This window comes from Perca fluviatilis, chromosome 21 (genome assembly GCF_010015445.1).
Source record: "Perca fluviatilis chromosome 21, GENO_Pfluv_1.0, whole genome shotgun sequence".
NCBI classification, from domain to species: domain Eukaryota; kingdom Metazoa; phylum Chordata; class Actinopteri; order Perciformes; family Percidae; genus Perca; species Perca fluviatilis.
The window spans coordinates 27,364,196-27,387,059 of NC_053132.1; the positions used below are offsets into that span (position 1 = coordinate 27,364,196).

Here is a 22,864-nt window from a genome sequence, read left to right on the forward strand (position 1 = left end):
ACCTGAAACCTGAGAAGAACAATTTTCTGCAGGTTTAGTGCTAGGTTGGTAACCTGGCTTCTGGACAGTGCTCAGCACGTCTGCCTCCGTTATTTCTTTGTAGCGTTTAGTAAGGCGCTGATGCAGAGTACCTCTCCATGGCGGTCTGCTGCTTGTGCGGTGTAGCAGCTGCAGATGTTGTTAGACGTTGCTGGCGAATACGGTTGCTCCAAAGTGTGAGCGCGGCTAAGGTGGTAAAACAAGTTTGCGGTAGTGTTGGTGGGGACGACGGTCAGACTTATAAAATCCCCAAAACTGCCATACTGACTTTTCCTGTTTTATCAACAATTTCCTCGCTCGCTGCGGCACTCACTTTCCACTTATCGCTCCACGCCGCCGGTTCTGTTATTGTAGAATCCAACACGAGACAGCGATGTGGCGCAACCAAACATGATACTGTTACATGATTGGCTGTTAGAGTGTCACTCCCTACGTTGCTAGGTTACCAGAGAGTGAGTGCCTTTGTTCATGCAACCAAACTTGCTTCGCAACTTCTGGTTTCTTCCGAAGAAGAAAAACAAGTTATCGAACGTTTTATCGAACGCATTTTCTATTGATATTGATTACGTGTCTATCGCGATACATATCGTTATCGTTTTATCGCCCAGCCCTATGCCATACTACATTGTTTTTAAAGAAAACATTTTCTGAAATGCAATAACAACCTCAAACTAAGGTATACATTAAACATACATAAACATTACCTTATGTTGTGCAACTTAACTTTCAGAACTTCAAGTTTCAACCTGAGACTGATCTGTATATAGGCCTATATGTAAATATTAGTTATACTAAACCTATTTTCATTTATATATTTGATTACACATCTCATATCACACAGCTCTGCTACACTTATGCTAGTAGATCGTTGATCAACTGTTTCTCCGTAAAGACAGCGAGTGAGAGAAAATGGTGCGCAACAATCAGCTGTTTTTGTGGAGGATTAAGGTAGAATCAATGTTTTCTGTTGAGATGCTTAAGCATCGACGTTATGCTATTAATGTGGTAAGCTAGTTTTCGTTTTAATTACGTTTGAACTGATTCCAAGCTTAGGACACTTTGTCGTTTTCTCCAGCTCTCTTCTCTTCATGGCATGTGTCGCCAGCAGCGTCAGCCCGGTGTGCGACAGTAATAATTATCCGTGCGGAAACACTGTGAGTAATACAACGTTGGCAACCATTGATTAAACAAAGCTTTGAGGCAAATCCTTTTGCATCAAGGATTTTTAGTAATCAAATTATTCGAGTTACTCAAGGAATCGTTTCAGCCCTAGTTCTGAGCAAACCTAACAGTGGCTGCGGAAGCATTCAAATATACGGCAGCAGAGAAGAGTGGGTTTGGCCATTTATGTCATGATGCCATCATGGCAGCCCCTCCCTCTCCCTGTTTGTGTGCGTTGTTTGTTTCCCTGTTTGTGATCCCTCATGTTTCTCCCTCCTGCTCTGTGTCTGTAAGTTGTGGGCATGGCTTATTTTGCAGGCTGTGCAAGGTGAAGCTTATTCCCTAATCATCCCCAGCAGTATTTAAGGCCGGCTCTGTGATCCACTTGTCGCCAGATCGCCCAGTGTACTAGCGTGGTACAGTTGTAGATCCTGGCTCCCTGTGTAATTCTGTTTCCTGGTGTTCTAGATTGATCTCTGTGATGTCATGTGATCTGTGTTTTCTTCTGTTTCAGTCTGCCTTGCTTGACAGCAAATGTGGATGTCGAAATCTCAGAATGAGAATATTCAGTGTTTCCCACACATAGACTAATTTGTGGCGGTGCGCCACACAATCAACACCGGCCCCCACATACGTTTCGTTATTGATTTTTTTTCTTTCCCTGCTCTCTTCCTACAGGCTACAAACACACACACACACACACACACACACACACACACACACACACACACACACGAAAACGAGAGAAGACGGCTGGTAGGGTTGGTTACCGAACCCGGTACTTTTACCGGTACCGACCAAATCACGTCGGTACTACCGAGTATTGGTTCACGTAAAATCAAACGGTGCCAAATTTTGGTACCTGAGAGTAAGCGCAAGCTTATCTGTCCTCTCTGCATGTTGACAGAGAACAGAGTCTCACACACACACACACACACACACACACACACACACACACACACACACACACACACACACACACACACACACACACACACACACAGAGGTTGAATAATTTAATAGGTTGTAGGGATGGAGGAGAGAGGGAGGGGTTTTATTTTTGTTTTTGTTTAATTTCTGTCAGTATAAAATATTCTAAATAAATAACAATGTTCTAAGTAAATAGGTTTGGAATTATTTAACTGAAATAATTTTTTGTAATTACTATTGCTGTCAGTTAAACGCGTTATTAACAGCGTTAACGCAAACCCATTTTAACGGCATACATCTTTTTATTGCGAGATTAACGTTTTGTTTTGGCCTAGCCAACTTTGTAGTTTTTTTTTTTCTCCACATTCTGTTGCAACAACTAGTAACGTTTGAAAAAACTACAACACCACACCGGATCTAGCTAGACCGGAAATAAAACAACAGGCACGCTGCACACACTTGTTTGGGCTTGCGAGCCGGCCAAAGAGTATAGGCTAACGTTACGTTTTGAGTGGATGGTGAGTGTGAGACGCCGAAATGGATGCCAGTAAGATTCTGAATAGAAAGTTTACTTTTAAAAAGTTGCCAAATGGTTCCATTGACAAGACCAAAGTGATCTGTGTGTTTTGTCGTTGCGAATGTGCTATCATCGCAGCACGTCCAGTCTGGAATAACACTTGATGGCCAAGCACACAGCTGATGCCAATTCTCCGCCCCCTCGTCAAAGCCAGGCGACAATGGACTACTTCAGACAGAAGCACATGGATGTTAGTGTGAAATTTAACACTACAGTATTTGCACAAAGCAAACTGATCCACTTTTCCATGTTGATAAGAGCATTAAAATGAGAAGAAAAAAAATAATGGGACAAAAATAAATCAAGGGACATTTAGAATAGATAAAAATGTGCGATTAATTGCGAGTTAAATATGACATTAATGTGATTAATCGCAATTAAATATTTTAATCGTTTAGTAATTACAGAGGGAAAGTACCGAAAAAAGTACCGTTGGGTACATGAACCGAATTCTAGGTACCGGTATCGGTAGTGGTATTGGTTCAGATGGAAAGGTACCCAACCCTAACGGCTGGTGAAATTCACAAGTTCACGAAAGGTTGGTATCTCGTGAACACCTTTACACAATCACACATTAAAAAGTGCTATAAAAATATTTTATATTCCGAATACAATGTTGTCAGTGTGTTAATGTTAGAGTCCCGACCTGACTCTTAGCAAACAAACGATTGCACCTGCTTTAGAAAGTTAACTAGTGCAAGTTTGTGGTAAAATGCAGTTGGGTTGTCGAGATCAAAACACTATATGTAGCAGCTGTGAATCAAATAAACTTATTATAAATAATGTTATGTCATTTTTCTACTCTTACACTGAATGTTTGCTGCTTCAATCCAGATGAGTATTAAAAAGTATTTTCCGCAACTGAAAAAGGCAAGTGTTGAGGATGAGGACCGGCCTGAACCGGAGGTATCAGTCTGAAACAGAGCTGAACAGTCCGACCAGTGTAATTAGTTATGTTATTAATTTGTTTACAATATTTTCAGGCTTCAACGAGTGCTGCTCAAGCAGAAAGACAGGGTCAGGGAGAGAAAGAGATCGATTTGTTAGGCATTGAAGAAAGAGTAAGAGAGGAGGACAGCATCCAACGGCGTGTCCTCCTCAGTTTTTGATACTTGACAAAAATAAGTATTATGATAATATCACAAAATTATTATAGCAGAGTAAAAGACAATATCTAATCTACCTAAAAAGATCTAAACTAAAAGAACATATCTGGTTTCTATCCTATTTTCTTGCCGTTTTCTCATCTTTAACAGGTCGCATATGTTTTAATGCTGTTCCTGTTTCTCTCACTATTTAGAGATGGATCATTGTTCGTTTGATTGTGTCTAATCTAAGGATGTCTTTTCATACATCTCAGGGGGATTTATCCTGGCATACAATTTCTGTACAAGTCCTGCTCATTCTGTGACTGGAATCGGTGCAATACATGGTCAGAGATTCTGTGCGTTTGTGTCTCAGGTGTGAAAACAAGAACATGCCTGTCTGTCAGTTCACCACACAATCTATCTTTGTAAAGACCCATTAAATGTTGAGGATTAATGATCAGTATAGCTGATTCCATTTTCATCAGGCCAGCACCTTTGTCTGCTAGGTGAAACATTTGATTTATTTTATTTGCCTTGGTTAACATGTTAGCACCTTTTAATTGATCTATTAGTCTGCATAGTGTAAGGTGGATGTATTCTTACCTGTAATGCCTGGTCTCTCTCTGTTTTAACAGAACGTAGTAAGACAGTCAAGTCCTGCAGACCTTGTTCTTTCTCCTTTAGCTCGGCTTTAGCCTGATAAAGACCAACATTAAACTTTAGCATTCGTATCATTATAGAGTACAGTATCAAACAAGCATAGCGACAAAGGTGGTTCCATTTCTGCCTCAGGACCCTGACCCAGCTCACATTAATCATATCTTATTTATTAATGTTAAAGATGGACCAGGTCAGCACTTTATTTGAAGGGCCACAAACATGAAGAAGTAATGTTTATTTAACAATGATTACAACACTACAATTTTTCAGAATATACAGTATGTACAGTGCTGTGACTGGTCAGTTTTTTGAAGAATCAGAAATCATAATGATTGAAATACCTTAATTGATGCATTAATTTATTGTTCCTGTATTAAGCCATGCATGAGATACTATTAATCCTTGTACATTACTGATAGTTCATGAAGTACTACATGAATGAATTAATGCTTTTTCATGCACAGTCAGTCATACATTAATTAAATCTTCCTTTTACTGATTAAAACAGGTCCACATCATAATGAGAAACTGTTCTTTTGCATTTTCTCAAAACTCCTGTTCACATTGCTTGCTAAACTAGGATTAATCCACAGCTTTTGTGGATTTTCTTTTTTTTAAGATCAATTTTTTATTATTTTTATATTTTTGAACATACAGAACATACAAACACAATTGAACAAAATCAGAAACCCTCTCTCACCCCCCACCCTCCGTGGCCTCGAGGAAAACAAAAACAAACAAATAAGCAAAAACAGAGATCACACCTTGCCTAGTCACTCTCTAATTCTTGTGATGCTGACCACACTTTTTATAGAGTGTGGTCTAGACCTACTCTATCTGTAAAGTGTCTCGAGATAACTCTGTTATGATTTGATACTATAAATAAAATTTAATTGAATTCAGGTCATTAGGACGGATATGTGCTGCTGCGTTTTTCCATAGATCTATAGTCGATGATTTGGCTTTGTTAATCCTTGCTGTAGAGAGCTCAAGCATAACTATGTCCAGAAAATACGCCAACCACTGTTTTATACAAAGCGTGTGGTGGGGGGAGCCAGCGCTGAGCTATCATTTTCTTGGTCGCAGTTGATCCGGCTAGCCAAATTTTCTTCTGTCTCCCAAGTAGGTCTAATTTAGAGTCATCATTAAGTAACAAAACAATCGGGTCAGCAGGAAGTCGACAACCTATCACATCAGATATTATTGATGTTGTTTTATTCCAAAACTCATGCACCTGTTCACGCTCCCAGACCATGTGCAGGAAAGTTCCAGTTTGTTCAGGTTGGCAGAACATGCAATAGGGAGTAGGAATGGCTTTAGAGAAGTATCTCGTCTGAGGTGTCCAATATGTCCTATGGCATATGTTGAAGTGGATCTGCTGGTGATTTGGGTTCTTGGAACAGTGGGAAATATTGTCCCAAACTGTCTCCCAATTAATTACGTTCCCCTGCGAGCTCAGCTCTCGCTCCCATTTCTTTACTATTGGGAGTTCTCCTATGGATACTTGCATCAGTTTAGCATAAATCCTGGACACTAATCCTCTCACAGGAGAATTAACAAGCCATTTAATGATTGGGTGCATCTCAAGACTGTTCCCCCATGGTACTCCATAACATTTTAGGGTTGATCTTAAAGTGCCCATATTATGAAAAAATCACTTTTTCTGGGATTTGGGGTGTTCTTTTGTGTCTCTGGTGCTTCCACACACATACAAACTTTGAAAAAATCCATCCATGCTGTTTTGAGTGAGATACAGTTTCTAAATGTGTCCTGCCTTCAGTCTTCTGGTGAGCTGTTCAAAATCGGCTCGGACTGTGACGTCACAGTCCGAAATGAGCTGGCTAACCACAACCGTTAGCTCGTTACTATGCTAACCGTTAGCATTAGCATGCTAACGTTAGCATGCTACGTCGTTCTCAATAGCAAAGCACTGCTACAACACACACAAGTTCACCATAATCTACAAAAGAACTACTTACATGTGTGCCTTCATTTAGAAGTCTCCCAGCTAATCCTGCCTTGTAACTGACCAAAGTTGGAGAAACATGCTTTCTTTTACTGTCTCTAGAGTTAGCTAGCTGACATGATCTACATCTGAGCTACTGAGCATGTGCAAGTGCAATCAAAGATAGTACAGAAGAAGAAGATGAAAAGAGGTCTCACTCTGTAGCTAAAACAGAAACCAGGTGAAAAGAGGATCTGCAGCAGTGAGAGAGAGCTGTGCAGTACAACAAAAATATGGTGTTTTTTGAAAATTAAACCATGTAAACCTATTCTGGTACAACCTTAAAATACAGTTATGAACCTGAAAATGAGCATAATATGGGCGCTTTAAGCAAAGATAAAGGAAGAATGATGTCCTAAGGACCTCAAAGCTAGCTCTCAGGTCTTCAAAACTTACCTTCATCATTGAATAACTGGTCTAGAGTATAAATACCTCCGTTACTCCATTGGTTATAAACAAAAGGTTTGTTACCAGACATTAAATGTATGTTGTTCCAAATTAGGGTGTTCAAATGCCACTTATTGGTGTAGCGTAGTTGCTCCTCCAGCTGTTTAAAATTGGTCACTGTGTTGTTGATAATAGGGCCATAGGCTAGCATACACTTTTTTGGACACACACCTGTGAAGGCAAGGTCTTGCCATCTTAGACTTCCAGTGAGGTTTTGCTCTATTTTTCTCCATGGGACTGTAGATGAGGGGTCCATCCATACTCTGAGGGCCCGTAGCTGAAAGGCTCTGTGGTACACTTTAAGGTTGGAGAGGGCCAGGCCTCCCATGTTTGTGGTAGACCTGGTTATTTAATGAAATACGGAGGCGAGTATAGGAGCTCAGTCTATTGCAACCATAGTGGCCGCCGGTCACGCGCTCCTCCTTGTGGCTTTTTTTAACATTTCATTCAACTGTTGTCCTGGTGGCAGCTTATCTTATTGAATCTGAACACAACACTGACTCATGTTTTGCCTCTGTCTCTAGAGGGGTATTGGAAGGAAATTGATCCAGAACCGCTTCTGTCACTGTTTTGATGTATTGCAGAAAGGATGCGGTTACTTGCAGGGGGTCATACAGTTAGTGCCTTTACTACCCTTCTGGCACAGCGCCTGATACTTTAAAGGGGAGTGGTGGCCTAAAGGTTAGAGAACCGAGCTCCGGTTCAATCCCCAGACCGGCAGGATAAAATCGGGGTGGGGAAAGTAAAAGAGCAGCGCTTGTCCCTCCCTCATTACCACCACTGGGGTGCCCTTGAGCAAGGCCCTTAACCCAAACCGCTCCAGTGGAGCTACTCAGTGGCCAGCAGATCAGACTGTGGTTGTACTGGGAAGCTTTCAGGTATGAATGTGTAACTGTGTGAATGTGACAGATCGTCGTTGCAAATATAAATTGTTCTCAATTGACTTACCTGGATAAATAAAGGTTTTTAAAAAATAAAAATAAATAAATAAAGGTGGAAGGGGGCTGCACTGCCCTCAGTCTCCCGACTGGATAAGGGATATGTTGTCTAACCTGAAGCCTGAAAAAAATCAGATGTATGCTTCAGGGTTCTCAAACGAAATACATGTGGAGACCTTTTTTTTTTTACTTTTTTGATAAACCCTCCACACTAGTATGGAAATAAATGTACACACCTAGGTATGATCCTTGACATTCCAGGTGCTGTTTCTCCTTAAAGCACCCATATTATGCTCATTTTCAGGTTCATAATTAGGGGTCCAAGCCCGAGGCTGGAAGAATTGGCGGTAGCGAAGCTACGCCGTTCGCACAGCAGGGCTGTGGAACCCTATTGCTTTCCTAAGGTTTCTTATTATTCTTCCGCCGATAAAACACATTCTACAGCCTAACCCGTACATGGTGGGGGGGTGCCGTTTTCAGGACTGGTCCAGATCACTGCAAGGACCTCGGACAAAAACATTCAGCCACTAGGTGGCGCTATAGCAGAAAAAAACGCGTTTGGCCTTATAACTCCCACACCGTACACCCAACATTCAAAAACCATACATCTACGCGTTCCCTGGATCCAGCTGAATCACGTGGTATAGGCCACGCCCATTTCCGCCTAGACTTTTATCGTGAAAAATCGCGATTTATCGTAAACCTGCTTTTTCGTACTCCTCCTAGACCGTGCGACCGATCTGCATGAAACTTGGTACGTAGCCTCTCCAGACCGACCTGACAAAAAGTTATCAAAAGAATTTTTGTCGGATAAAAACTTCGTGAATTACGCACAACCAAATTTGTGTAGCTAGCTACGAAGACACAAACATTGCCATATCTCGGCCAAAATAAATGGTATCATCGCGAATCTTTAGAATCTTGTTTGGCATGACCCTCTAAGGCTCCCCAACCAGTTTCAAAAGAATTGGCCACTAGGGGGCGCTACAAGTACAAAATGTTTATATCTCATGAACAGCTCATCCGATTTTTACGAAATTTTGAGTGTACCATCTCGGCCCACTCCTGAGGCCACGCCTACAGTGGGGTACTAATTAGTCAAAGTGGGCGTGGCCTATGGGACCCAGGTTTGGATTCACCACTTACACTAATGTGAGCAACTTAAAATTTACAGCGTAGATGGACAATGGGTCATGGACCTTACCTACCAAAAATTACACACATGCACCACTAGGTGGCGCTATAATGACATAAAATGTGTTTTTGCCTATAACTCCCACAGTCTACATCGCAGATTAGAAACCCTTATATCCACGTGTTCCTTGAATCCATCTGAGTCTGATGACATAGGCCTCGCCCATCAAGTTTTTTCGCAATATCGCGCAAAACCAACGTTTCGAACTCGTCCTAGGCCGTGTGAGATAGTGGTACGAAACTTGGCAGGTAGCATCTCCATACGGACCTGACCTAAAGTTATCAAAAGAATTTTGCTACGTTACACCATTCGATTTACAAGCAAACTAATTTTTGTAGCTAGCCACAAAACACGAACGTTAGCATATCTCGGCCAAATTAATAGGTATCGGAGCAAAACTTGGTATTGTTGTTTGACATCCCACTCCAAGCCTCCCTACCAAATTTCGTGAAAATCGGCCGTTAGGGGGCGCTAAAATGAACGTAGAGGCCTTTTGGCAAATAAGTCAATGCATTTAAAGGGAATAATTTGCAATGAAATCTCTCTGCTGCAGTAAATGAGATTATTGTTGGACATGCCACTCTGCGGCTCTCCACCAGATTTGGTGATGATCGCCCTTTAGGGGGCGCTATAATTGAGGTAGAAGTGTTTTGGCCTTTTATGCGATGAAGAGGAAATTTGCAATTGCAATTCACTACAGACTTTGGACCTCGCACTTGGTCAAATTTCCTGACTTTTGCCTCGCCCCCATCATGCTTTGGGTTCTCCTTTCGCGGGCTCCGCTTTTGTGGGCTCTTAGCGTCGTCAGGGGTGACTGGCGCCGGGGAGGCTTGGACCCCGTTCATAACTGCTTGCAGTTTTAGTTGTATTTTGAAGTTGTACCAGAATAGGTTTACATGGTTTAATTTTCAAAAAACACCTGGCATCTGGCCCTTTATACCGATACTGAAGCAACAGCAGTATCAAATATACAGAGACAATATGCATCCACAAAAACCCATATTAGTTGAATTTTACTATGCATCAGTAAATCCACACACTGTACAGGGGGGGCATACCTGGTCTCTGGCCTGGGTCAGGTCTTGGATTAGCTGCTCATTAGCAAAGTAGTGTTGGGCCTTCATGTCCTCACATCTTTTCTGGCACTCCAGCTCAACCTGGACTTGCATCTGTTCTAAGGCCCTTTCTCTCTTTAAACCAGCACTCAGTTGTTCCTTGTACCTGGTAGATAAAACCCGGTCAACTTTTTATATAGCAGTTCACAGCTGCTGGTGTATGTACACACTGAATGAGCAGCCACATGCAGTACACACATATTTATATTAAGTCTTTTTTCATCAATGTTTGTCTCACCTCTGGATTGTCTCATCTTTCTTTTTCAATGCCTCCTGATGATTTTTCTGTATGCAGCATACCTGTGCAGCCAGAACTTTCACATTCCCATGTAATTTGACAATGCGTTTCTCAGCCTTCTGTAGCTGCTCTATGTGGGTCTGACACTGAGCCTCCAGCTGAGCATCACACTCCTTTAGAGCCCGGGCCACACCTTCATATCTGGCCAGAAACAGCCATACAGTTAGACACTAGAAAACTAAGAAATACAGAGAGTTTTGTGGAGCTGATAGTCTTAATCATCTTTGTATCAACTAATTTGGCAATGGCTTGAATGTAACGGACATTCATTAATATCAAAAGGTTACGCATGCTGTATGCTTATGCTATGAAAACATCTCCAGAATTACATCTAACTGCAGTAATAGTAAAAGCCAATTCCCTCGGTTTTATGTATGTAGTGAGTAATTTTCCTTCTTTGTAGCTAAATAAACACCAAAGGTTGTTTATCTGTGCCAAGTTGACCATATGTTGCATAAACAACTCATATGAGCATTTTTTTCCAATGTGCCACCTCTATGGTTAAGTTCTGGTTAAGTTTAGTCAAGCTTTTTGGGTAGGGACAGATCATGGCCATGGCTAAAAGGAAGTATCGACACACCTACCACATGTTTGCTTGTTTGGCCTTTGTTGTAGTTGTAGCAAGATAGTAGAGGTTTATTGATTATTAATCAATATAGCTGAAGTTGAATCAATTCTATTATACTTTATAAGCAGTTGTCTGTGATTATTTGTGTATGTGTTCTAGTAATAGCTGGTTGTACAGGTCAGCGCTTGAATTTCACTACTTCACTGTTCACTTTATAAATATGAGATACATTAATCAAATTAATTAATATCTTTATTTTTGAGAGAACACTACTGTTGAGACTGTATTCACAGTTCAGTTATTGGCCCCTAATTCCAGGGTGGTGCCCCGTTTTATTGTCAATTTGATACTTATGAATACACGTATTCATAACTATATTGATAATATTGACTGAAGCTCCAAGGCTTTAATTGTAAAACAACGCAAAATATTATCACACTAGCATGTCTTGTAACTAAACACTCAATCCTTATGAACTGGAAAGTCAGGAAGGCTAACTGTTTCGACATGTATAATTGGCTTGAGGAGTTCCTGAACCTTATAAGTATAGAAAAAGCAGTGTCCTTATTGGTTTATCCAGATGGGGATGGGAATGGATTATGGGCCACAATAAGGTCATTCCTCGACTCACAACCCACCCTCCCCCGTCGTAATTATTATAAAAATGTATTTGCTGGACCTGGTACCCCAGTCTTGGCCCCAGCATATCCCTTTCCGCTTGAAAATATTCTAAACACTGTAATTCCCCACCCCCTCCCTCTCTTGTATTTTTTTTTTTTTTTTTAATATAAAATTATATATATAAAATGTCTGATAATTGCTAAGTGCCTTCCTAATTCCCAACACCACAGTCTCACATGTCTTGTTAGGATCTGAACCTAGCATTAAGATAATTTATTTAAGATTATCATTCATAATAGATTATCAGATCCAGTTTTTTTTTACGGATTTGACGATATTTGTGCATCTGGGCGATTCTCTCCGCAAGGAGAGAATCGCAATGTATATATTGATCTGGTTACAATTGCAGTCTGGTCAGCAATAGCTTGGACTTGCCCCATTTGGTCATATATCATGATGTAGCTAGGAACTATCTTGGACCCAACAGGTGCTTGAGTTGAGCTATATGCAGCTGCTATATATATATATATATATATATGCAGAGCTATATAAAAAACAAATGTGCACATTTAGACAAAAAACATTGGTCAACATCGCGTTATGAGTTTTTTTTTTTTTACTTTTGTTAAAGCATTTTTCAGTCAATGGTGAAAACCACAGATATGACAGGTTATAGTGTGAATTGCCATGCTCACCTCACTGACTTTACCAACCAATGCAAAATTCTAATGATGTAATGACCCTTCCTTCTTTCAAAGTTCCTTGGGCTGGTGTGGAAGGTGTACTTTTGGGGTTCTCAGCCTGTTTGTCCTCCCCAATATTTTTTATTTTTCCTTCGCCAAGACGTGCTCCCTCCTATTGTTATTTTTGTTGCCATGGTAGGCATCTACAGGATCTCTGCCCGATCAACACCCAAAAAGATGGATAACTGGTGAGCTGAGTCAAATCCTATGTTCAGAAGTGTGCTGCGGTTATATCCAATTCTCACACAGTCTTGCTAATAGCTAAAGGTATTTCACTGAAAAGAACACATTCTACAAACCGTTTTAAATTACACTATTGGTCCAGTCATAGGCCTCTTAACGGTTTCTTTTTTATGTGCAAATTTTTAGATTCTCTCTCTCTCTCTCCCCCCCCCCATGCACTCCTACAGTAGCTGCCTAGGCTAACCTAAATGTGTTATTAATGACTGAAATTTTTAGATTCTCTCTCTCTCTCTCTCTCTCTCTCTCTCTCTCCATGCACTCCTACAGTAGCTGCCTAGGCTAACCTAAATGTGTTATTAATGACTCACTTCTTAATGTGGTCATCCTCTTCTTTCTTCAATGTGGTCTTGATACATTTCAGCTCGTCCTCAAGCTCCTTTAACCTTAGACAGAAGATAGTCACAAAATCTTAAAAACGCACACACACAGACAACACCCCACACACACACACACACACACACACACACACACACACACACACACACACACACACACACACACACACACACACACACACACACACACACTTGTAGTCCTTGACAGCAGTGAGGTCTTTAATCTCGAGTTCTTTGTGTTGTAGCTGGGTTTGTATCCGCTGACAGAACTCATTAGAAGCTTTGAGAGCCTCTGTGTTCTGATGCTGAGCTTGGCTGTGAACTTCAATCTCTTTAGACAGCAGCACCACCTAGACAAGGACACACACAGCAAAAAATTATGACTACAACTTTACATGTGAAGGACTAGCCATGGGAAGATTAGAGGTCAACAAGAAAACCAAACACATAAATCGGCTGCAGTAATATTTAGATTTCTTATTTTGCTTTTTTGGTTGTTTAGGCTTGTCGCCTTCTCTGCTCCTCTTTGACATTTTCTGCCACTAGTTACTACGAAGGAGCTTGCTACAGTTATGCTACATTCACGAGACCATGGAATGTTAATGTACGTTACTCAGCAACACATGAAAATAGGGGCAAGGTTGCATGACTAAAGTTTAAATGAATTGAACTTTTAAGGCAAATAACAGAACAAATTTGCATACAATATATGTTGTTTATATACAGTATGTCTTGTTTTTGTCCACCTTACGCAACAAACCTAGTATTTATAGACAACATAAATGGACAAATTACTTTAGTAAAGCACATCCTGTTTACAAATAAACACCATTATTTTACTCTTCTCACCTTGATATCATAAGACAGCACCACAGCGTGCACCTCATCCAATTTCAAATTGAACTCATGTTCCCGCTGTCTGAGCTCACTGTCAAATGCTGCGGTCATCTCCTGTTAACCAGAGTGAAGAGATCTTGTGTATACATTTTACCACTATTGCATTTATTATGGGATATAGGCGTAGTTATTATCACTAAGCAGCTTTCATCCCTACGAGCCTCCACTTTGTATTGTGTGGTTTCTATTCAAACTCTGCTTGGTTGCTACTGTATACAGTGTAAACATGAATTACTTAACAGCACAAATCAAGAAGAGAGCACTGCTCTCTAGAATTAACCAACATCTTCCAACATTTTGCAAGCAATGACAGATAGTGGCGGACAGAGTGATGGTTGATACTGCACAGTGTTGCCATATGGCAATGTCAGGGACCAAGCAGTGAGGCAATAAGGAGAACAAGAGTTTAAAAAAAAAAACATCTACCCAAAAATACAAAACAATATAAACCAAGAACTTTATATCTAGGCCTATAAAAGAGGTCAACAAAATATAAATATACCCAAAATAGCAACAGCAGACAGGATGTGAACTGACCAAACTAAGCTAACTGAATGAAACAAAAGGGGACATATATACTTTGGCTTGGGCAAACCAAATGACACACAAACCTAAAACCCCCTTCTAACTTGGCACATAAACAAAAAAATAGTACTGAAAAATGAATATTTAACTTTACAATGTAAACATGTGTGCACTCCATCTGAACAGGTTGACTCGAAAATAATAAACCGCATGAAAGCTCCCAATTTTACATAATTTTTTTCATCACGGCCGCACGCCGGAGATCCAGCACGGTGTCGGAATACTTTAAGCCCTGGGTATGGCTGACTGCAAAAGAAATTAACCGGTAACGCAGACCCAGACAGCCTATGGCAACACTGCCTCCCCACTAACTACTTTCTGCATCTAGCACGCCAACCCCTCCCTGAATCGCCTTTATTCGGACATGGGTGGGAGCTTGTGGGTGGTCGCTGTCGCCCTGTCCATCACAAGGGACCTGCTCTTCCGATGCAATTATTTGTAGCAGCAGACACACATAAAGACAAGACAAACAACAATACAGCGAAACATAAAATACCCACAATATCTAAACCACAATAGTAAAATAAAAATACATGCATCTACCTGCATCAGGGCCATCTGAAGAGAGCAAGGAAGAGAAGAGTGAGTAGGATGAGGAGGATGAGGGAGATGATGATGTACAGAGGTGAGGGGATTTATCGGAATCTGGTACAGAATCCAGTGTTGCAGAAAGATTTTTATTGTCATTAGATAACTTAAAATTTTGCACATTTTATTTTTGCTAAAACATGATGTTAAAATGAACTCATTAGAACCAACTAGTAAATACAGTACAATTAAAAGAAAATATAGACAATAAGTCATTTTTTTGACCCTTCCAGTATTCCTGTGCACCTAACTTTATTTTGGATAGAGTAAGGGGAGGGTGATAATTAATCTTTTACGTTGTTATATGATGAGCATTAGATAAACAGCACATCCCCTAAGCCAAACTAGCCTACAAGATCCATCATCTTCTATTTGTCACCTGCTCATTTTACCTGACAGACAGATATGTAGAAACACAAACATACACAAGCCTGCCAATTTAGTGTTACAGACACCAGTCAGAGATTCAGAGCTCTTTTGTCTGGGTTCATCCTAAAGGTCTGCTGCTGATCCCCTCTGAATGTCTGGCTGCTCTACCAGTTATTTTAGTCTTGTGGACTGGATGTCTCTTCACTGTACAGAGCCAACTATGTTGGGTTGTAACACAAGACAGTTTAGAGTAAAGCTGGGTCGATTTCTGGCTTCACCGGCAAAACCAGATTTGATTTTATGCTAACCGGTTAAACTGGCTATGACCTTTGCTGTTTAATTAATTGAATAGCTTTTCAGGATCTTAGCTTTCTTGACAAGTAACGTGGCAGTGTTAACACAAGCTACATTTCCCCGAGCATTTCTAAAGCTAAAGCACAGGGGAGCTTTCTGTTGCGTTCTGAAATAAAACTGTTGAGGGTCACAGGTGTGTCTGTCATGAACATGGACGAGATCATATTTCTGTAGTGGTTGGAGAGGGAACGGTGTGTTTGTTTACTAGAAGGTTCATGAGTTTTTTGGGGTGACGAGATGATACGTGGCAGAGTTACTCTCAAAGAAAACTAAAACTGCGCCCATATGGAAACATTTGGGATTTTCAAGCAATGAAAGAGGTTAGCTGAAAAAGACAAGCAAAGTGTAAACACCTAAACCAAATAGGTTTTTATAACCTCACTTAGGCCTGTCGCGATAGTCAATAAATGGAGTTATCGCACGATAAAAAAAAATGAGCTCGATAATTTTTCCGGCCGCGATAATTTCCATTTGCATGCTTGTTTGTTTTCCTCGTCTCTCTCTACCAAAGAGACTGGAGGACCACTCGGTTCCTTAGCGTAACGAGGAGTCAACCCTCTTGTCAGTCGCATGGTCTTTGGTGGGGGCGGGACTGCGGCGACAGAGACAGAGACAGACAAACGCTAGTTGAGAGTTGGAGCAGGGTTTCCCGCAGCACTTTGCAGTTAAGGCGCCGTCCAAAAGAAAGTAGGCCTATATGAGCGATATCCACCGTGTTATTTGACGTCTCGCTTTCTCCCTTTCAATCCAAACCACACAGCTGACAACCTGCAGGTGGAGACTGTGGAGAGGGCTCGGACATACACGCCGCGTCCGTCTCGCAAGCGGTTTCAGGAAAGTGGCTGCATGTTTCCGACAACGCACAGAACATTAACGGTACAAGCCTACAGCTGTCCGCGGACACGGAGTGTGGAAAGTATGTCAGAGTTGCACCTGTGTGTGTGTGTGTGTGTGTGTGTGTGTGTGTGTGTGTGTGTGTGTGTGTGTGTGTGTGTGTGTGTGTGTGTGTCCGCCCGCCCCCACGAAGCTCCGACCTGAAGAGGAGCAGAAGCCGCACCTTCGCCAAAATGAAGACTGAAAAACAGAACTATTTTGGTACATTTACTCGCCACGTGGCAGCTAGCCATACAGATAGATTTAATTTATTAATTATATATTATTTAAATGTAATATTTAGAGTTAAATAATTGTAAAATGTAGTACAGAGTCTGTAGTCTGAGAACTTACGTGTCACAAACGGCAATTCCACAACTGTACATCAGCGTGAAAGATGACATACTAAAGGAGATCAAAGACATGTTCTGGATATTTAAAATGTCTTCCAGTTCCAGTGTTAAATATTATTTAGAAATAAAAGTGTATTGATCTTTGAAAAGGTGTACCTGTATTATTATGCCATTATCATTATATTAGATGCAAATGGTCTCTCGATGACAATATTATCGTTTATCGCAATAATTTCTGGGACAATTTATCGTCCAGCAAAATTTGTTATCGTGACAGGCCTAACCTCACTGCAGGTAAAAAAAGTCATTACTTAGAGGTGCATTAACCCCAGCATGTGGACTGGAGTCGCAACATTCTTACTATGGGCTCGATCATCATTCTCACTCTTCAGCGGCTGAGATACGTGAAAGTAGTGGTAAAATTTGGTATAGCAATCTGTTCCTGTTTGACATTTTTTACACCGGCCCAAGCCTAGGGTAGAGATTTATTCACAGCAGTGAACTACATTATGGTTCACATTATATAAAGACATTGGCCAAAAACAGTTTTTAGACCTTTAGAGAGATGAAAGTGTGTGTTTACCTGTCTTTGTAGGGTAATCTCTCCTTCCAACTCTTGTATCCTGCAATGCAAATCCCATTTCATCCTCTCATACTCCTCCTTTTGCTTTTGAATTTCACCAGCCATAGAGCTACCATCCAGCAACAAAAAGACATGCACAGACACACAAGGAGTTACAGTACCATGTCATTTGGTAGGTAAAATTTCAGTCTTAAGATATCCATTACTATATGACACAAATCTGAAGCTTTGAGTTAATGTTTTAAAGGGAGGCCCTCAGCAACATAACAGCAGTGAGCAAACCGCATGCTCTCATTGAAAACAGCCTGGGGCTGCTAAAACATGCTCTGTCTGATCAGGCACTTACTCTTACACTTCTTTCACCACCACAAGACTCCCTTTATCGTACGTTATGATGGTAAGTGCACTAATCAAAGCTGTAATTGATTTTTTATGTTTTGTGTTTCTTACTCTCCCCTGTTTCCTTCCCGACTCACCGCTTGAGCTCATCCAGCTGCCGCCTGTGGTGAGCAGCATTGTGCTGATTTTTACTGAGCTCCTCCTGCCTCTTCTCAGTCTCTCTGGCTCTCTGCTTCTCCAGCCTGTCAACCTGCATATGCAGCTGGTTCAGCTCCCCCTGCCTGCAAAATATTAGAATGATGATTCAGTAGTAGCCAGAGGTGTATAGTCCAGGTGCCAGAAAGTAGAAATCCTGTCCAGCAGCTGTCCCAACCATCACTAAACCACCTCCTCTACCAGGTAGATGAGCTCGTTTGTGAAAACACCTGTTCTAGATGTAGAGGCAGATCCAAAAACATGGCAGGATTTTTACTTTCTGGCACCTGGACTATACACCTCTGGTAGTAGCCGATTGAGACAGTCACTGGGCCCTATCCTTTTTTTGGTGATACATTTTTCAATTTTTTATTAGCACCTTCAGACATACAAAAGAAAACAATCTCCACAATATGTGACAGATAACGTCAGATGGCGCACAGAACAAAGAAACAAATTTAATTAAAGCTGCAAGCAGCGATGACGGGCCCTCGCTTCTTGCCCCGGGGGGGTACTGGCAAATGCAACATCACATGTAGACCACACATTCTAAGTTTCATGTAAATCGGAATAACTTTTGCCAAGATAGAACCGTTCATGTTTCGACATCCACCTACAGGGGTCCTCCAAGTCTATCTGCAAGTTTTCGTGCCGATCGGACTCACGTCCCAGGAGTAGTTAGACAAAGTAGGCTTCCCATATATCAATATTTTGCTGATTAATAAAAAAAAATTAAAACCGCACCATCTAATGGCCGATTGCTGCCAACTTTGGCACAGATTCTAAACCGGCCATGAGGAACAACCTTGTCAAGTTTCGGGGCAATGCGAATAATTGTTGCCACGATAAGGCAACTTCCTGTTTAGACAGTAAGTTCCTATAACTTGTGCATTTTTTCAACTATCAAAATTCTCTGGATAACTTTTCGTCATGAGGGTCAACAGATACTACCTGCAAAGATTCAAGAAGATTGAAATCACAGCCTAGGACGAGTTTGAAAGAATGTAAAACACCTGAAAAATGCATAATTAAAAATGGCCGCCTTCCGGTTGGGCGGAGCTAATGAAGGTAAATGGGAAATATGTCCACAATGATTAGAGCAATATGTGTATTAAATCTGGTGATGATCGGAGCAACTATGTCCATGTTAAGGCCTTCCACACCTTAGGGGGCACTATGGAGCCCGCTTAGAGGTATGGCCCAAATCACTGTACAGTCTCACAAAGCTCCCAGGTGTTTATGTGTGCGCCAATTTTTGTGAGTTTTCGTGTAAATTGAGGCCGTCAAAAATGTGCCCAAGGGCTAAAACCAATTAGGGTCACATAGGCCACGCCCACTTTGACCAGTCCGTACCTTACTATAGGGGTGGCCTCATGAGTGGCCCTAGATGGTACCCATCAAAGTTGGTGTTTTCATACTTAGCTACACACATTTGTTTGTACGTAATATGTGCAATTTTTATCCTATAAAAATTCTTTGGATAACTTTTTGTCAGGTCCGTCTAGAGATGCTAACTGCCAAAAGTCAATTTTGGCCTATAAATGTCCTCAGGCCTGGACACGTCAATCGTGAGAAAAACAACTTCTTTGTTCATCGATAAATGCTCAAAATGGCCGCCACGCCACGCCCACACCATTTGATGCAAAGTTTTTCTTTTAATAACTTTTCATCGGTAAGGTCTTTAGATGACACAGACCGAATTTGAAGTTGATCTGATGAAATCTCTAGGAGGAGTTAGTTAAAGCATAGCACCTTGACTTTAAAGGGGTGATAGAATGATTATATAGGGTATTTCACACTGTTCCTTATGGTCTCCTAATGGGGTATGTAACATTGGTTGGGCTGAAAATGGCCCAATACACATACATTAGAGAAGCGACAGAATCTCATATTCCAGACACTGCAATGTTTCATTACCAAATTCACTTCTGAGACTTTTTAAGCGAGAAATCAACTATATAAAGCTGAAATATGGGCCGTTTTACAAAAATTGATGGCTAATTGCAAATTTGGTACGACGTGTCGGACTTTAGGAGCTCCACACAGTCTGACGAGAAAGCGGCAGCCTGCTGGGCTCCATACCCAGGGCAAAGTTACCCTTTGTGTATACTGCACTACGGGGCTCCGCGGCCAGCTGCCGGCATAACTATAATATATTTACAGTTTGAATTTCGTCACGCCACTTATATAACATCATTCCCCAATGTCTTATAAAGCTAACAGTTGTGTCCGATTTGATTTTAGGCATTTTTATGAACGCGAGGCGTCTTTGTAGGACGAGCAGCTGCTTGCTATATGTCCCATTCATTACAATGGGGAAATACCGCAGCTAGCTAGCTACACTGTCGCCATAACTAAATTATATTTACAGTTTGAATTTCGTCACGCCACTTATATAACATCATTTCCCAATGTCTTATAAAGCTAACCGTTGTGTCCGATTTGATTTTAAGGCATTTTTATGAACGCTGGCATGCTTTTGTAGGACCGAGCAGCTGCTTGCTATATGTCCCATTCATTACAATGGGGAAATACCGCGCTAGCTAGCTACACTGTCGCCATAACTAAATTATATTTACAGTTTGAATTTCGTCACACGCCTTATATAACATCATTCCCCAATGTCTTATAAAGCTAACCTTTGTGTCCAATTTGATTTTAAGGCATTTTTATGAACGCGGCAGTCTTTGTAGGATCCGAGCCGCTGCGCTATATGTCCCATTCATTACAATGTGGAAATACCGCGAGCTAGCTAGCTACACTGTCGCCATAACTAAATTATATTTACAGTTTGAATTTCGTCACGCCACTTATATAACATCATTCCCCAATGTCTTATAAAGCTAACCGTTGTGTCCGATTTGATTTTAAGGCATTTTTATGAACGTAGCGGCGCTTTTGTAGGACGAGCAGCTGCTTGCTATATGTCCCATTCATTACAATGGGGAAATATCGCAGCTTGCTCACTTTCGCATAACTAAAGTATATTTACAGTTTGAATTTCGTCACGGCATGAATATTACAGGTTCCTCAAGGTCTTACAAAGCTTAGCTACCACTTGTCCGATTTCGGATTTCAATTGAATGTATTTTTGTGAATGTCAGAGTTAGGAGGAGGCTAGCTAGCTCTCATTGATGGACTCCATCTCACCGCGGCTCTATCAATGAGACTCGCGGACAAGAGGCGTTTATTTCCCCGATTGTTTGTTTAAATAACTCAACACACATATCCATTATAAGATTTACTGGAACCTGCGGGCTGCGGTAAAAGATTGCGGGCGTAACAAGCTCGCTGACACTGCGGTCAGGGCGGCGATGTAGCAACCCAGGCAGCACCAACATCGGCACTAAACTCCGACACACAGTCGGAGAAAATTTTCAATTAGCCATCCATTTTCGTAAAACGGCCCATATTTGAGCTTTATATGGTTGATTTCTCGCATAAAAGTTTCAGAAGTGAATTTTGTAATGGAATAGCAGAGATCTGCGTGACCTAGCTAGATTCAGAAAACTACCTGATCTCAGGTCAGTTGTGTAGCCTATGTAAATGTTGGGGCGTGACCGTTTTCTTAATACACCCATGGCTGTGACAAAGGTTCCGGTTTTTGGGAGGTTGACGTCAACTTCCAGCTTTGTTGAGATTCACCCGTTTTCAGCGGCAGTTTCAAAAAATGAGATTTTCATAGTAAAGGGGTGTCAATGGGATTTTGAGCTTCTATGTATGTCCTATTTACCCATCGAACTGTCGTTATTCAACTATGACAGGGTAAAATCAGTTTTGCATTCTATCACTCCTTTAAGGCCTACTTCCTGTTGCCACTAGGGGGCGCTATGACTGAGTAAATATCTGCCTTTAGATGGCGTCAGGGTTGGACTCTTGTGAATCCTGAAAAGTTTCGAGGCAAATGGACAATAAACTATATTCTATATTAAATAAAACTATATTCTCAGAAAGGCGAAGCAGTGCTACTTCTGCTACTTGGGCGGAGTGATATGCTTGCAACATCTGAGAAGCCCCGAGCAGAAAGTAGCAATGCTTCGCCTGTGTAAGAAATGTGCATTTGATTATTTATATTCATTGTTAGTGTATTAATAACTATTAATAACAGGGCAGGTAACGTATGTATTGTTTGATTGTCATTCAAATTAATTGTGGCCTTGTATTGTGGAATTGTGAAGCTAATTGTATCCCATATCCTTTTCCCCCCTTACAGACCACAGACACACACACACACACACACACACACACACACACACACACACACACGTTACCTTGATTACTTGAAAAAAGAAAAAGAATTTGGAATTAAAAGTGACTGGACTGAACTATTCTTACCGACACCTCCACTGGTCTCAAGCCAGCCACCTACACATCCCTCTCAAACCTCCTTTTCACACTCCATAACATTTTAGGGCTGATCTTAAGTGCAGAAAAAAATAGAAGGATGTCCTGGGGATCTCAAAACTAGCTCTCAGGTTTTCAAAACTCAACATACCTTTCTCATTGAATAGCTGGTCTAAAGTATAAATATCTCTGTCACTCCACTGCTTACAAGCAAAGGGTTTGTTACCAGACATTAAGTGTGTATTGATCCATATTAGGGTGTTCAAATGCCACTTATTGGTGTAGTGTAGTTGCTCCTCCACCTGTTTAAAGTTGGTCAATGTGTTGGTGATAATAGGGCCATAGGCTAGCATACAAGGGAAAAGCCCCCAAAAAATCTTTGAGAAAAAAAAAAATATATAGTGATTTACGAGGTGCGTCA

At 41.1% G+C, this 22,864-nt stretch overlaps 1 protein-coding gene across 10 annotated transcripts in view; it reads right to left on the minus strand.

The window, feature by feature from the left end:
* Nucleotides 1-22,864, minus strand: part of ccdc57 (coiled-coil domain containing 57) — a 113,798-nt gene that overhangs the window by 48,529 nt on the left and 42,405 nt on the right. For 5 of the 10 annotated variants that reach the window (XM_039788289.1, XM_039788288.1, XM_039788287.1 and 2 more), the window contains 9 exons: nt 18,042-18,185; nt 17,566-17,674; nt 14,989-15,090; nt 13,813-13,914; nt 13,156-13,313; nt 12,937-13,011; nt 10,394-10,594; nt 10,099-10,261; nt 4,399-4,491 (listed from right to left, as the gene is read on the minus strand). In XM_039788289.1, coding sequence (XP_039644223.1) covers nt 4,399-4,491; nt 10,099-10,261; nt 10,394-10,594; nt 12,937-13,011; nt 13,156-13,313; nt 13,813-13,914; nt 14,989-15,090; nt 17,566-17,674; nt 18,042-18,185 — 1,147 coding nt within the window. The remainder of the gene's footprint in view (nt 1-4,398; nt 4,492-10,098; nt 10,262-10,393; nt 10,595-12,936; nt 13,012-13,155; nt 13,314-13,812; nt 13,915-14,988; nt 15,091-17,565; nt 17,675-18,041; nt 18,186-22,864) is intronic. The other 5 variants (XM_039788294.1, XM_039788291.1, XM_039788292.1 and 2 more) reach the window with 5 other exon arrangements.